Source organism: Oncorhynchus masou, chromosome 15 (genome assembly GCF_036934945.1).
Source record: "Oncorhynchus masou masou isolate Uvic2021 chromosome 15, UVic_Omas_1.1, whole genome shotgun sequence".
NCBI classification, from domain to species: Eukaryota; Metazoa; Chordata; class Actinopteri; order Salmoniformes; family Salmonidae; genus Oncorhynchus; species Oncorhynchus masou.
Window position 1 is genome coordinate 39,328,076 of NC_088226.1, and position 13,928 is coordinate 39,342,003.

A 13,928-nucleotide genomic window follows, 5' to 3' on the forward strand; every position below is an offset into this window, starting at 1 on the left:
CCCACTTGTCTGCCAGTTTCTTCTTACCCCTTTTTCCCTTTGTTTGCCAGTAACACTCAATCTCCTTTGTGGAGCGAGACCCCTTTTACCATCTTGTTGTATTGTCTTGTCTGGTGTTGCTGTTCTTTGCAAATGTGCTGTGCAATTCCTGCTGCTTCGGTCAAGGTCGAGAGGAGTCTTGGAGTAAGTACTGAATTCTACCACAACAAGATCTTGGAGGACTGCCTTAAACATGTTGTCAACTGGAAGCCTGGGGACACGGCCGAACATAGGGCAAAAGGTTGCGCACCCTGTGGTCTTGTGGATGGTTGCATTGTATACCAAAGTCGGTGTTTGGATCTGCTGAGGCCATTCTCGCTTGGTCCTCAGTGGTAATGCTCTGAGCATGTTCCTTAACGTTCTATTGAAGATTTCAATCCCCACCGGCTAGGTACAATGTCGTCAAGGTTCTCATTAGCAGCTTTGAGAATTTCCTTGTAGATAATGCTCTCCCATCAGGGGGCTTTGGCTTTGTAGCAGGCAGGCTCACAATCTTGAGGGGGCGGTGCTGCTTTGATAGGTCTCTGACCACATTCATCTTTCTGATTTGGCTGCATATAGACTACTTACAGTAGGCCCATAAAACAGATAAGGACTTCTCCTTAGTGTATGGGTCGCTCAGGTGGGTGTCTATGGTATAGGGTTGTTGACCATTCCATCAGGATAGGACAGTTGATAAATAAACATGAATAATTTATTTTAAAACGTACATCTCTTATCTGCACAAAATTGAAAGCTCTCTCTCACAACCCCTGCTCACAAACACACAAGGGCTCTGGGATTTGCAACCCCTATTCTATTTCACTCACTTAACTCCACACTTTTCCAAACACAAAAACACACACCCCACCTTCCATGACAATACATCCGCACATACCCACATAGTGTGCCTTCTATGTCTTCTGTGTTTTATCTCTACCATGTTGATTGAGTAATTTTTTTGTTCCAGTTCCTTATATTTGAAGCTGTACTATTCCACTAATTATCCTTTCTTCTAACGCTGTTTTATCAATTTATGAAATACTATAAATGGAAAGTACAACTAATTATTTTCCAACATTCCATATCTAGAATGGTATAGTGTAGTTTATTTCTTCAACAATTTTTGTATTTGATTTATTTTCTATATATTGTTTAATAACAATCCCTACCATGGCTAGTATTGGGTGTAACATTATTCGACTCCTCTATGGGAACGCTGTAATATTTAGAATAGCCATGGAGTAGTCTTTGTGTCTAGGAACATTTGGTTATCAATATACAGTTTATTGACTACGAGAGCTACAATTTTAACTTTGAATCTATTTTCCTTGAAGATTGGGTACAGAACTTTGCTTCTTTTCTGCAATTTCCCTTCGGGAACTGAACATTCGTGCCCAATTTCGTGCCAGCAAGTCTTTTACCCAGCACATTTGGCAAAGATTGGGCAGTCATATCTATGTCCTCTGTTGGATTTTGTTTGACAGCTTCGCATGGGATCTGAAACGCTGTAAGGAGGAACTCCCCAACTACACCCTCAGGAACATCTCCTTCATTCTCCTGGAAACCAGCAAGTACCAGATTCTCTCTCATGGATGTAGTCTGTATGTCAAGTAAGGCTTCTCTCCTTTTTAAGTTCATTAACATCGGTTTCAATCTTATTGACTGTCCCTTTTAGGTTGTTTGTTTCTTTCTCCAATGTTGCAGTTTTTTCAACACTCGTCTCGAGGCTTGCCTTCAACTCCTTTATATCCTTACTGACTAATTCAAGTATGCCCAGTTTGTCATTTAGCGATTTTAACAGATCGGTTTCCACCGTTACCATTCCCAGTAGTGAAAAGATTAAATTGTTTGTGTCTGTCGAAGAGTCGCGTTTTCTTTTCGGGATCACTCTCCGTCATGTTTGGGTGTTGCTTGTTTTCGTAATATTTGTTGATACATGTCTCTTGTCTTAAGATTTGTTTTGTGTTGTTATCCAGATTGAAGGTTATTACCCACCAGTTTGTGAAGTGCTAATAACTTACCGATATTGAATATTACGTTTTTATCTTGAGGTGATCTACACTGCTGTGTTCAGTCTGCCATCTTACTTGGGACAAGTTCTTAAGTACCCGTAGAGCCATATCTCTTTCCTGCACCACCTTTGAGCCCTCGTCTGTCCACCACGGCACCAACCACAGTCTTCCTCCCTCTGAACACACTGCAACAGTCACATCTGCAGCTGATATAATTACAGACGTTACTGCCTCAGTGCACTCATCCACAGACCCCTCCATTGATAACATTTGTCCCGCCCGCTCAATTCCAGTTAGCTTTCTCAAAGCACAACCTCATGTACTTTGCCCTAATTCACTTCCATTTCTCCTCCTGTCTTCAGCTCACTTCGCTTACACTTTCTACCATTCGTCTTTAACAAACCATTTCCTTTTTTTCTGCAACTTTTAACTGACTCAAGCTTGTATGTTCCTTCCGCTCTCTCTTAGACCTCCTCTGCCCCCCCCCATTCCTCCTCCATATTCCAAGTATACGTCTCCTTATCATAATTTTTTCTTTTGGAAAAGTTTTATTAGTACAATTCCTTTAAAAACAGCTCATACATTTTTTACATAATTTATACACATAAAAACGGCAACTAAGCATAAAACACAGCATTTGAAGGTTACATTTAAATTTGTTAAAAAGTACATGTTGTTAAAACCAATGAAAACAACTATGAATAAAAGTACTTTCCTTGTAAAAACATCAAATCTGTAAAAGCCATTTAAAATGTGTACAAATGATCTAACAAAGGTAAAACATTTTTAAGACATGAAAAAACATGTTAAAAAGCCACTTTGTTAAAAGGCTGTCTTCAGTCCCTTGTACAGGAGCGGGGTGAGTCTTTATCAAGCTCACCTCATCCTGCTCTTCTGAATGGATCATCGTCCCGTCCTTCGGGCCCAGAGGGGATCCCTCCCCTAGGCGCATCGCCCTAGGCGCCGCTGCGCTGTCCGGCCGTGGCCGCCGGGACCTAGGGTGTTGTGGGGGACCCTTCGCTTGGGGTCGAGGCCCCCCTTCTTCCGTACCACCCCAGGGCTTCCGTGGCTACCATGGCCACTGCCTGGGGGGTGGTCTCTACGTTTTTCGCTACCAGCAGGTTACGGGAGGACCACAGTGCTTCCTTCAGGCACGTGAGGGTGGACCAGAGCTTGGTGAAGGTCTTCGATGGAATGTTTTGTTAAAACCGTGACTGTTTCTTTTTCCAGTTTAAAATGTCTTAAAAACTTCTGGAGCTGGACGTAGGGCGGGGGTAGCCGGAAAGAGACTGGGGCTCGCAGGTCGACTGGGATCAGCCTCAGAGTCCTGAGGTAAGATCCCAGCCAGAACCGTGCGAGTGCCTGAGTCCTGTTGTTGACCGGGGAGGTGGCAAGAGTCAGATGTAACGCTGTGTAGCGGCTGCCCAGGAACAAGTAGAGGTCAGGCAAGCCTTTCCCCCCCTTGGATCTGGGCCTCTTGACCACCTCCCTCCTCAGCCTCTCCCACTTGCCTCCCCACAGGAAGTAGAAAAGCATCCACTCCAGGTCTAAAATGCTCCTTCGAGGGGGGATAAAAACAGAACTGATTAGTAAAATCACAGGTAAAATCACAGCTTTAATGATTAAAACCTTGCCCTCAAGAGTCAGCTGTCGTAGTCCCCAAAACCCTGTCTTACTGTCCCCAGGATTCCACTCCAGTTGCCGCTCCCTCCTCCCCCCCGGTCAAACTTTACCCCCAATACCCTTATGTCCGTCCGTTTGACTGTCAGAGGTAGTCTGGTCAAGTCTGGGTCTGCCCATGGTCCGAAGAACTGGGCCTCTGTCTTGTCTCTGTTCAGTCTCGCCCCAGAGGCTCGTCCGTACCAGTCAGTCCTGTCCAGAGTCCTGTCGACGGATAAAAGGTCGGTACATAAAATGTTGACGTCGTCCATGTAAAAGACGCACTTGGCGGTCATACTCCCACCCCACTGATACCCACCCCACTGATCCCACTGATCACTTGGTCCCTTCTCAAGACCTGTGCCAGTGGTTCAATACAGGCCACGAACAGAAGAGGAGATAAAGGACAGCCCTGACGGACGCCGCAGTGTACTCCCACTGCTTTTGACAGATGCCCATTTACAAGGATTTTGCTGGTGATGTCCCCGTACAGCAGTCCCACCCAAGCTAAAAACCTGCCAGGGAAACCCATTTTTTGCAGTACCTTAAAGAGGTACTGGTGCGAGACCCGATCAAAGGCTTTTTCAAAATCTAAATTTAGGACTACAAGCCACATGTTTCTGTCTCTCGCATAACAGATGGCATCTCGGATCAGTATCAGGCTGTCCGTGATCTTCCTTCCGGGCACGGCACAGGTTTGGTCCGGGTGGATCACCTCCCCTAAAACAGATGACATTCTGAGTGTTAAAACCTTGTTAAAAAGTTTACAATCAAAGTTTAAAAGGGTAATCGGTCTCCAGTTCTTCAGGTCCGTCCTGTCGTTTTTCTTGTGTAAAAGCGTCACGATCCCCACTCTAAAACTGTCGGGTAGTCTGTCGAGGTGTTCAAAGTCAGTAAAAACAGTCAGAAGTTCGTTGGCTAAAACATCCCAAAAGGTCAGATAAAACTCCAAAGGGAGGCCGTCCTCCCCCGGTGATTTACCCCTCTTAAAATCCTTCAGTCCTTGGTCGATTTCTGTCCTCGTCAGGTCTTTTTTCAGGTCGTCCGTGTTGGGTAGGGTCTTGTCGATGTATGTTAAAAGGTCCCCCATTGTTTCCTCGCACACATCTTTTACCCCAAACAGTTCCCCATAAAAGTCCTCGACCACTTCCTTTATTCCCTCTGTGTCTGTTTTTAAAACCCCGTCCTTGTTTCTCAATCCTGTCATAATCCTACCCTTACTAACTATTTTCTTAAAAAAGTACCTAGTGCACTTCTCCCCCTCTTCTAATTCCCTTTCCTTGCTTCTTAAAATAACGCCCTTGCTTCTCTGTTCTGCTAAAAGTGCCATTTCCTTTTTTACTTCTTTGATTTCTTGGTTAAATTCAAAGCCCTGTTGGCATAGGTTAAAATACCTTTCCAGTCGCTTTTGCAGTCCCACCATGCGTCTATACATTTACATTTACATTTAAGTCATTTAGCAGACGCTCTTATCCAGAGCGACTTACAAATTGGTGAATTCACCTTCTGACATCCAGTGGAACAGCCACTTTACAATAGTGCATCTAAATAATTTAAGGGGGGGGGTGAGAAGGATTACTTATCCTATCCTAGGTATTCCTTGAAGAGGTGTGGTTTCAGGTGTCTCCGGAAGGTGGTGATTGACTCCGCTGTCCTGGCGTCGTGAGGGAGTTTGTTCCACCATTGGGGGGCCAGAGCAGCGAACAGTTTTGACTGGGCTGAGCGGGAACTGTACTTCCTCAGTGGTAGGGAGGCGAGCAGGCCAGAGGTGGATGAACGCAGTGCCCTTGTTTGGGTGTAGGGCCTGATCAGAGCCTGGAGGTACTGCGGTGCCGTTCCCCTCACAGCTCCGTAGGCAAGCACCATGGTCTTGTAGCGGATGCGAGCTTCAACTGGAAGCCAGTGGAGAGAGCGGAGGAGCGGGGTGACGTGAGAGAACTTGGGAAGGTTGAACACCAGACGGGCTGCGGCGTTCTGGATGAGTTGTAGGGGTTTAATGGCACAGGCAGGGAGCCCAGCCAACAGCGAGTTGCAGTAATCCAGACGGGAGATGACAAGTGCCTGGATTAGGACCTGCGCCGCTTCCTGTGTGAGGCAGGGTCGTACTCTGCGGATGTTGTAGAGCATGAACCTACAGGAACGGGCCACCGCCATGATGTTAGTTGAGAACGACAGGGTGTTGTCCAGGATCACGCCAAGGTTCTTAGCGCTCTGGGAGGACACAATGGAGTTGTCAACCGTGATGGCGAGATCATGGAACGGGCAGTCCTTCCCCGGGAGGAAGAGCAGCTCCGTCTTGCCGAGGTTCAGCTTGAGGTGGTGATCCGTCATCCACACTGATATGTCTGCCAGACATGCAGAGATGCATATCTTTTCTCTGCTTTTTTCCTTTCCTATCTCTCTAAAGAAAGTCCTCGTCCTTCCCTTCACCATTTCCCACCACTCTGCTCGTGTGTCAAAAAAGTCCTGCAACGTCTGCCACTGGATGAACTGCTCTCTGTACGGACTAACTACTCTATCATCTTCTAGTAGGGAGCAGTTCAGTTTCCAGGGCCCTCTTCCCACAGTCACACCCGAAGATAGTGAAAGGGTGCACGTCAGCATTACATGATCTGAGAAGAAAGCAGGGGTTATTCTAGCATCAGTTGGGGGACAGTCCCGGGTAAACAGATAATCATTGCGAGAGGCTCTGGTGCCATCACCACTGGTCCAGGTGAAGCCCTCCTCTCTTGGATGCAGGGTTTTAAAGCAGTCAGTCAGTTTAAAATCCCTGCACAGCCCTTGCAATAAAACACTTGACCTGTCTACCTTAAAATCCCCTCCTGCCCCTCTCCTGTCTGCTCTACTTAAAACACAATTAAAATCCCCACCCACCACTAGAGGATCCCTCCCCAGCATGTGGGACTGCAGGTCCTCTAAAAGTGCGCACCGGTCATGTTTATCGTTAAAACCATACACATTTAGCACGTTAAAATCCCTCCCCATAAAAGTACAATTGGCTAGTATTATCATAATACTGCACTTCTGACATATCTTGTTCTTGCTTTCTCAAGGGATGCCATTTAACTGGCTGTCACAATCCCCATACAATCAGCACAAACCCTTCCGAATGTAATGCTCAACAGTGCATCCCACTTATAATGCAGCTGCTTTGTATTGATGTGACACTTTTCTGTGCCCCCCAGGGGCTCTCTCCCTTCCCATGCAGTGTCGACCCCTAATCACACTCGCTTTCTTATGTAAAATATTATTACCAAGGAAGTGAGTTTGTGTTTATACAGGACCTCCCACCCCACCCCGACCGACCGTCAACCAATCATGACAATGTGAAACGATATGTACCCCTCCGCATTGTTACAACATTTCGGAGGCGCACAGCGAGGCTACGCTATTGGGTCACTCTCTCCATAAGGAGTCTCGGATCACATTTTCAGATCAAGTATAAATTGGCTTAGTCGTTAAGGTTGTAAACGTTGTGGAAGTGACATTCTTTTTAAAAACATAATATTTGAATAATCAAATAATTATCTAGTTTATAGTTATTTCCTTTAGAAAATAAAAACAAACCCATTTATGTGTTGTTTGATTTCAGATTCAAATAAAATAAACGAGGAACGACTCTTTACTCGTTTTGTATATTGTCATCTAATATGACATTAATTGGTCAAAAAGTACACGGACCTGTAACAAATAATCAAACTTTATTTTGATTCGAAATTTGGCTCAAACTGTGTGAAAACCGACCAACAGCTGGAGGCGTAGCAAGCCACACGATTGAGCTGCCACTGTCTGGGCTCCCTTCATATGCTGCATTTAAAACAACTAAATACTCGGGAAAAAATACCATGTCAAATCATGACGTCAGTGATCTTCTGGTCGGAGCTCGAGACAGAGGCCCGAGCTTGATGACTGTTCAAATCGATATTTCTCATTCGGAGCTAGTTTTTTTCCCCGAGTTCCCAGTTCTTTTGAACGCTCCGAAGTCGGATATTTCCTAGTTCCCCGTTGTTTTGAACGCGGCATTAACATGACCACCACTGTGCACAGCAAGCAACTGTAGAATTCAACATGGCTGCCTTTCACGGTCAGTAAGGGAGTTATTTTCAAGTCAGAAGCGGATAGTTAGCGTTTCACTATCTAAATCCAGAGAGAAATACATTTTCGTAGCCCGGGCCTCTCAAGTAGACCGCGATGGCTCAGTGCGTACAGTCGGTTCAGGAATTCATCCAGGACTCGTTTGTCCCGATGGTGGCGGTCCTGTGCAGCGAAGATGCGGAGAAAGTGACTCGTAAAAACAACCTGAATTTCTCGGAGCTGCTAAGGCCCTTTTGCCGGTTAACATCCGAAGGTAAGGGCTTTGACACACCACAACTAAACGTTTTTATACTCAAGACCGACCCATTACACAGAGACATCTTAAACCAAGCTATGTTTGCGGCATTGTGTGTTCACAATTGTTAACTAGTTAGCTTTAGCATGATGTTGTCCTCCTAGCCAACTAAGCTAACGTTAGCCAATTGCATTTACCGCCGTCACTTGGCTGTGTCAAGTCAAGTGACAGGAAGGACTAACCACCAGTAGCAGACGTGGTGTTGGAACAGGGGCCTTGTCTTGTTTCTTTAATGTGTCACACGATACGGCCCACTGACACCCAAGATGTCTGCCAGTGTGCGGCTGCAACTGCCTTGGGTGCCTTTGTAACGTTTGTAAGTTAGAATTGCTTTCGTTTCAACGCAGCGGGGAAGAGGCCCACTTCCATTCGGCCCGGGGATGGGAGGGACGACTTGGGAGTTAACTAAGCTTCGCTTGTCATGCTAATTTAGCTAGCTAAATTGCTTAGACACCCTTCCTTGAAGTTGCAGCTATCCGCTTGCTAGCTATATTAGCTGAGCAACGCCCAACAACATTTGACTTAACGTTGCTAGTAAACTCGCTAACTGGCTAAGCAAGATGGATTCTGAGACATAAATAGACATTCAGTTGAACTTGGATTAAGCAGCCACTAGCCAGAGTGTCTTTGGCTAGAGTAGATGACGGTTGTATTCGTAATTCGGTTTAAAACGCCAGACTACTCATGGTCAGACTGACAATCCAATGGCTTGGTTCCTCACTCATTATGTAATCTAGCTAGCTAGCTACCAACCCATATCCATCCCATAGGTACCATATAATATTTTTGCAAAGGGCAAGGCCTACCAATCACATCTCGTGTTTATTTTTGCTATGGCTCAAGTGGAATTGGAAAACCGCTGTGTTTTAAAAACAAGAAGGCTCTAGGTTTTGATTATCAGGTTGTGATAAACTCATAGCCATTACGTGTCATTGTCCTATCATAACCTTAGTTGTCTAATAATTTTATTTTATTTTACCAGGCAAGTCAGTTAAAGAACAAATTCTTATTTTCAATGACGGCCTAGGAACAGTGGGTTAACTGCCTGTTCAGGGGCAGAACGACAGATTTGTACCTTGTCAGCTCGGGGGTTTGAACTTGCAACTAGTCCAACACTCTAACCACTAGGCTACCCTGCCGCCCCATAATGAGTCCTCTCATAGACACAAGACCCCAAGAGAAGAAGAGGAGCAGGAAACAAGGAGTGGCAATCTCACAAAACTCCAGAGAATAAGCGCTTGGTGTGTGTTTAACGTCCTGCACATTTAATTAAATGTCTGGAGGAATGTGTCCAGATTGTTGACGGGGCTGACTTGGAGGACATCACTGTGAAGAAGTGCCAGAGTGTTTTCCTTAGAGCCTCAAATTGGAGGCCGGTAGGGATATCCTTGTCTCACCGCGCACTAGCGACTCCTGCGGCGGGCCGGGCGCAGTGCACGCTGACCAGGTCGCGAGGGGCACGGTGTTTCCTCCGACACATTGGTGCGGCTGGCTTCCGGGTTGGATGCGCGCTGTGTTAAGAAGCAGTGCGGCTTGGTTGGGTTGTGTTTAAAATAAAAATAATAATAATAATTTGCTAATTAGCATCAACATCATGCCAAACTACAAATCCCTGCATGCTGCATGTCATCTCAAGCTGACACCTTGGCTGACAGCTATTTTGTCAAACAGTGGCAACTCGTCATTCAGTGCAGGTGGGGCAGAACCCCACTTGTTTTAAGCCCCACCTTTCTAGCCCCCAAAAAATTAATCATATTTTTTGTCATTAAGGGTCACACATCAGTTTGCAAACAATGTAAAACATATTTTTTGTGTGCAAAAATTGAGTTAATAAAGCCTTATACAAACTTGGTCTCTTTTTTGCTTAAGGCAGCTCCAAAATGCAGGTGTTTCAGCCGAGCCCAGTGCTTTCTGTAGTGGTGGGGCAGCCAGCGGAAGATACGGAGCCTAGGGGTTGGTACTTTCTCTAGTTGTGCCGTGATTGGCTCAGTCTTCTGTCACTCATGGGGATACTATGTCACTGACAAATCTAAGAGTAGCGCCCGAATATTCAAGCCCCTTGGGTGCTGCCATGGAGTTACATTAGAAGTGCCTTCAAGAAGGCGCACGGTCATTTGCCACATATAACGTGATTTGACGTCATTTTATATCTATCATACTTTCAAAATCTTACCTAGCCAGCTAGCAGTCATCATGAATTAAGTCAACAATCTACTGTCAAATCTTTTTAAATCCTTTTCATATGAAGAGAAATAATAAATACAACATATCTGTGCTCATCAGCCATTGGACATAAAAATGACAAGTTGGAAATTCAAAAATCAAATCAAAGTTGTTTTGTCACGTGCGTCGAATACAACAGGTGTAGTCCTTACAGTGAAATGCTTACTTACAGGCTTTAACCAACAGTGAGATTTTTAAGTAAAAAATAGGTATTAGGTGAACAATAGATAAGTAAAGAAATAAAAACAACAGTGAAAAATAACAGTAGCGAGGCTATATAAAGGCACTGGTTTGTCAGGCTAGTTGAGGTAGTATGTACATGTAGGTATAGTTAAAGTGACTGCATATATGATAAATCGAGAGTAGCAGTAGAGTAAAAGAAGGTTTGGTGGGTGGTGGGACACAATGCAGATAGTCCGGGTAGCCAACATGTGGGGGCACCGCTTAGTCAGGCTAATTGAGGTAGTATGTACATGAATGTATGGTTTAAAAGACTGCATATATTATAAATAGAGAGCAGCAGCTTAAAAGAGGTGTTGGGTTGGCAATACAAATCGTCCGGTAGACGTTTGATTACTTGTTCAGGAGTCTTACGGTTTGGGGGTAAAAGCTGTTGAAAAGACTTTTGGTCCAAGACTTGGTGTTCCGGTACTGCTTGCCATGTGGTAGTAGAGAGAGGTCCTGGTGTAGAGGTCCTGGATGGCAGGCAGTTTAGCTCCAGTGGTGTCCTGGGCCATACGCACTACCCTCTGTAGTGCCTTGCAGTCGGAGGCCGAGCAGTTGCCATACCAGGCAGTGATGCAACCAGTCAGGATGCTCTCTGTTGCAGCTATAGAACCTTTTGAGAATCCCTGGACCCATGCAAAATCTTTTCAGTCTCCTGAGGGGGAGTAGGCTTTGTCGTGCCCTCTTCTCGACTGTCTTGGTGTGTTTGGACCATTCTAGTTTGTTGATGTGGACACCAAGGAACTTGGATCTCTCAACCTCCTCCACTACAGCCCCGTCGATGAGAATGGGGGCATGCTCGGTCCTCCTTTTCCTGTAGTCCACAATTATCTCCTTTGTCTTGATTATGTTGAGAGATAGGTTGTTATTCTGGCACCACCCGGCCAGGTCTCTGACCTCCCTATAGTCTGTCTCATCGTTGTTAGTGATTAGGCCTACCTCTGTTGTCGTCTGCAAACTTAATGATGGTTTTGGAGTTGTGCCTGGCCACACAGTCATGGGTGAACAGGGTGTACATGAGGGGACTGAGCACGCACCCTTGAGGGGCTTCAGTGTTGAGGATCAGTGTGGTCGAGGGTGTTGTGGCGTTGAATGCTGAGCTGTAGTCATTGAATAGCATTCTCTCTTAGGTGTTCCTTTTGTCTAGGTGGGAAAGGGCAGCGTGGAGTGCAATAGAGACTGCATCATCTGTGGGTCTGTTTGGGCGCTATGCAAATTGGAGTGGGTCTATGGTTTCTGGGGTAATGTTGTTGATGTGAGCCATGACCAGCCTTTCAAAGCACTTCATGGCTACAGCCGTGAGCGCTACGGGTCTGTAGTCATTTAGGCCTGCATGAGAGCTGATGCTCTCATGCATGCCTCAGTGTTGCTTGCCTCGAAGTGAGCATATAAGTAATTTAGTTTGTCTGGTAGGCTCGTGTCACTGGGCAGCTCGCAGCTGTGTTTCCCTCTTGTTGTCTGTAATAGTTTGCCACATAAGACAAGCGTCGGAGCCGGTGTAGTACGATTCATTCTTAGCCCTGTTTTGGCGCTTTGCCTGTTTACAACAGGTTTTCAGCTACCCAGACCTGTCTGAGCAGCCTGATGGGGTGCCGTCGGTTTGTCCAGTTTACACCTGTGCTAATCTGTGTGTGTGTGTATAGCAATGGAGTTAAACATCCAACCAATACATCAAGTGTTGTGCTGTAGGTCCAACACACACCCGAAGGGTTGTGGGGTCCGGTCCAGAAACGACACTTGTTGAGATCTGAGACAATTGGACAAGTGTAAACAAAATTCCACCAAGCCTAAGGTGGCGCGCTCAGTGTCACCACCCATCAATCCCTCTCAGATCTCACAAGTTTTTCGACTCTGGGCAGTAGGGGTTGTTTCTGGACAGGCCAAGGGTATTATGGTAGCTCAGTCAGTCTGGCACTGTCAAAAAACATGAATAGTTGTCATACTTGCTTCGTCTGTCCTTGGGAGAATCTCAATTGCAATTCCTTGTTTCGTTGCATCCTCTCTCCTTGTCTCCTCCTCAAAACCCATTGAATGAGAAGAGTTCCCTTACCTTCTTATCCAATGGGTTTTGCGAAGGAGAGAGGACGCAATTGAGATTCTCTACCCTTGTTTCCACCATTCATCACGATGGAAGGTTCCTCCCCTCAGGCTCCAATGCACTTTCAAGTAGAGGCAAGTTGTAGAGGGACATGGACAAAGGAAGCAAGAATGTGATGTTGAATGTTCTCACACACACGCGCTGCTTGAAGAGTTTACTGATTATTTGGATTTATTTAACTAGGCAAGTCAGTTAAGATCAAATTCTTATTTACAATGACAGCCTATCTCGGCCAAACCCCGACCGCACTGGGACAATTTTGCGCCGCCCTATGGAACTCCCAGTCATGGCCGGATGTGATACAGCCTGGATTCGAACCAGGCACTGTAGTGATGCCTCTTGTACTGAGATGCAGTGCCTTAGGCTGCTGCGCCAAATTATAATTTAATTATTGGTTATTGTCAAACATTTTTTTTTGACAGAACCCATTGTATCATATGAACTATAGAAATGCTGTTTTTCTTTTGCATTCTTCTGGGAGGTTTAGCATGGCTGTAAATGATAGAGAAGTTGACTATTTGAAGCACAACTAGACTTGGCAACTAGGCATGACAAAAACCGTGTCCATGTGACATTTTGGAATTTTAGCCACATTGTGCATATCGAGACTCTTATTCCGGTTACTACACATGTGAAGCTGCAAGAAAATCCTATTTTAAATGTATGTCATACCTTTTTGAAATGTTCACCCTGATGTTACACGTTTTCCTATTTATGTATAGAAATACCTATTTCTCCAAATTATGCATTGGCCACATATGAGTATAAGACTAGTCAATAGCTTTATTTGGGTTTGAGTTAACAGAATATTAACTTTTTTTAAAGTGAGATTTTAACTGGACAGTTACTCTAAAAGCTGACTGACTATATACAGTGGCAAGATTTTGTACGTTTGCCCACTGACAAAGAAATTATCAGTCTATAATTTTAATGGTAGGTATATTTTAACAGTGAGAGACAGAATAACAACAAAAAAAACCCCAGAAAAACACATGTCAAAAAATGTTATAAATTGATTTGCATTTTAATGAGGGAAATAAGTATTGCCTGATTCCTCAAACAAAAGATATCTCAGAAGACTTGATATTAAGAATTGTTTACTTACATAAAGATTGGTATGTGTTACAAAATTCTCAGAAAAGCCTTGATGTTCATCAGTCCACGGTAAGACAAAATTGTCAAATATTGATAAAGTTCAGCACTGTTGCTACTTTCCCTAGGAGTTGCCATCCTTCAAGAGCACAGCGCAGAATGCTCAATGAGGATAAGAAGAATCCTAGAGTGTCAGCTAAAGACACAG

General features: G+C 44.9%; 2 protein-coding genes across 2 annotated transcripts in view; one reads left to right on the plus strand and one right to left on the minus strand.

Annotated features, from left to right (window-relative positions):
- Positions 1-5,250: 5,250 nt before the first annotated feature.
- LOC135556235 (uncharacterized) lies at positions 5,251-6,960 on the minus strand. Its single transcript, XM_064989255.1, has one exon. It carries the CDS (start codon positions 6,702-6,704, stop codon positions 5,277-5,279), a length of 1,428 nt encoding a protein of 475 aa, XP_064845327.1. The 5' UTR covers positions 6,705-6,960; the 3' UTR covers positions 5,251-5,276.
- A 604-nt stretch (positions 6,961-7,564) lies between these two features.
- Positions 7,565-13,928, plus strand: part of LOC135556236 (trafficking protein particle complex subunit 8-like) — a 71,172-nt gene continuing 64,808 nt past the window's right edge. Inside the window, 1 exon segment of the mRNA XM_064989256.1 lies at positions 7,565-8,040. Coding sequence (XP_064845328.1) covers positions 7,884-8,040 — 157 coding nt within the window. The 5' untranslated portion in view covers positions 7,565-7,883.

What these genes read in the sequence shown, in the direction of transcription:
- LOC135556235 (XM_064989255.1), bottom strand. Translation starts at nt 6,704, where the DNA reads ATGATAATACTAGCCAATTGTACTTTTATGGGGAGGGATTTTAACGTG.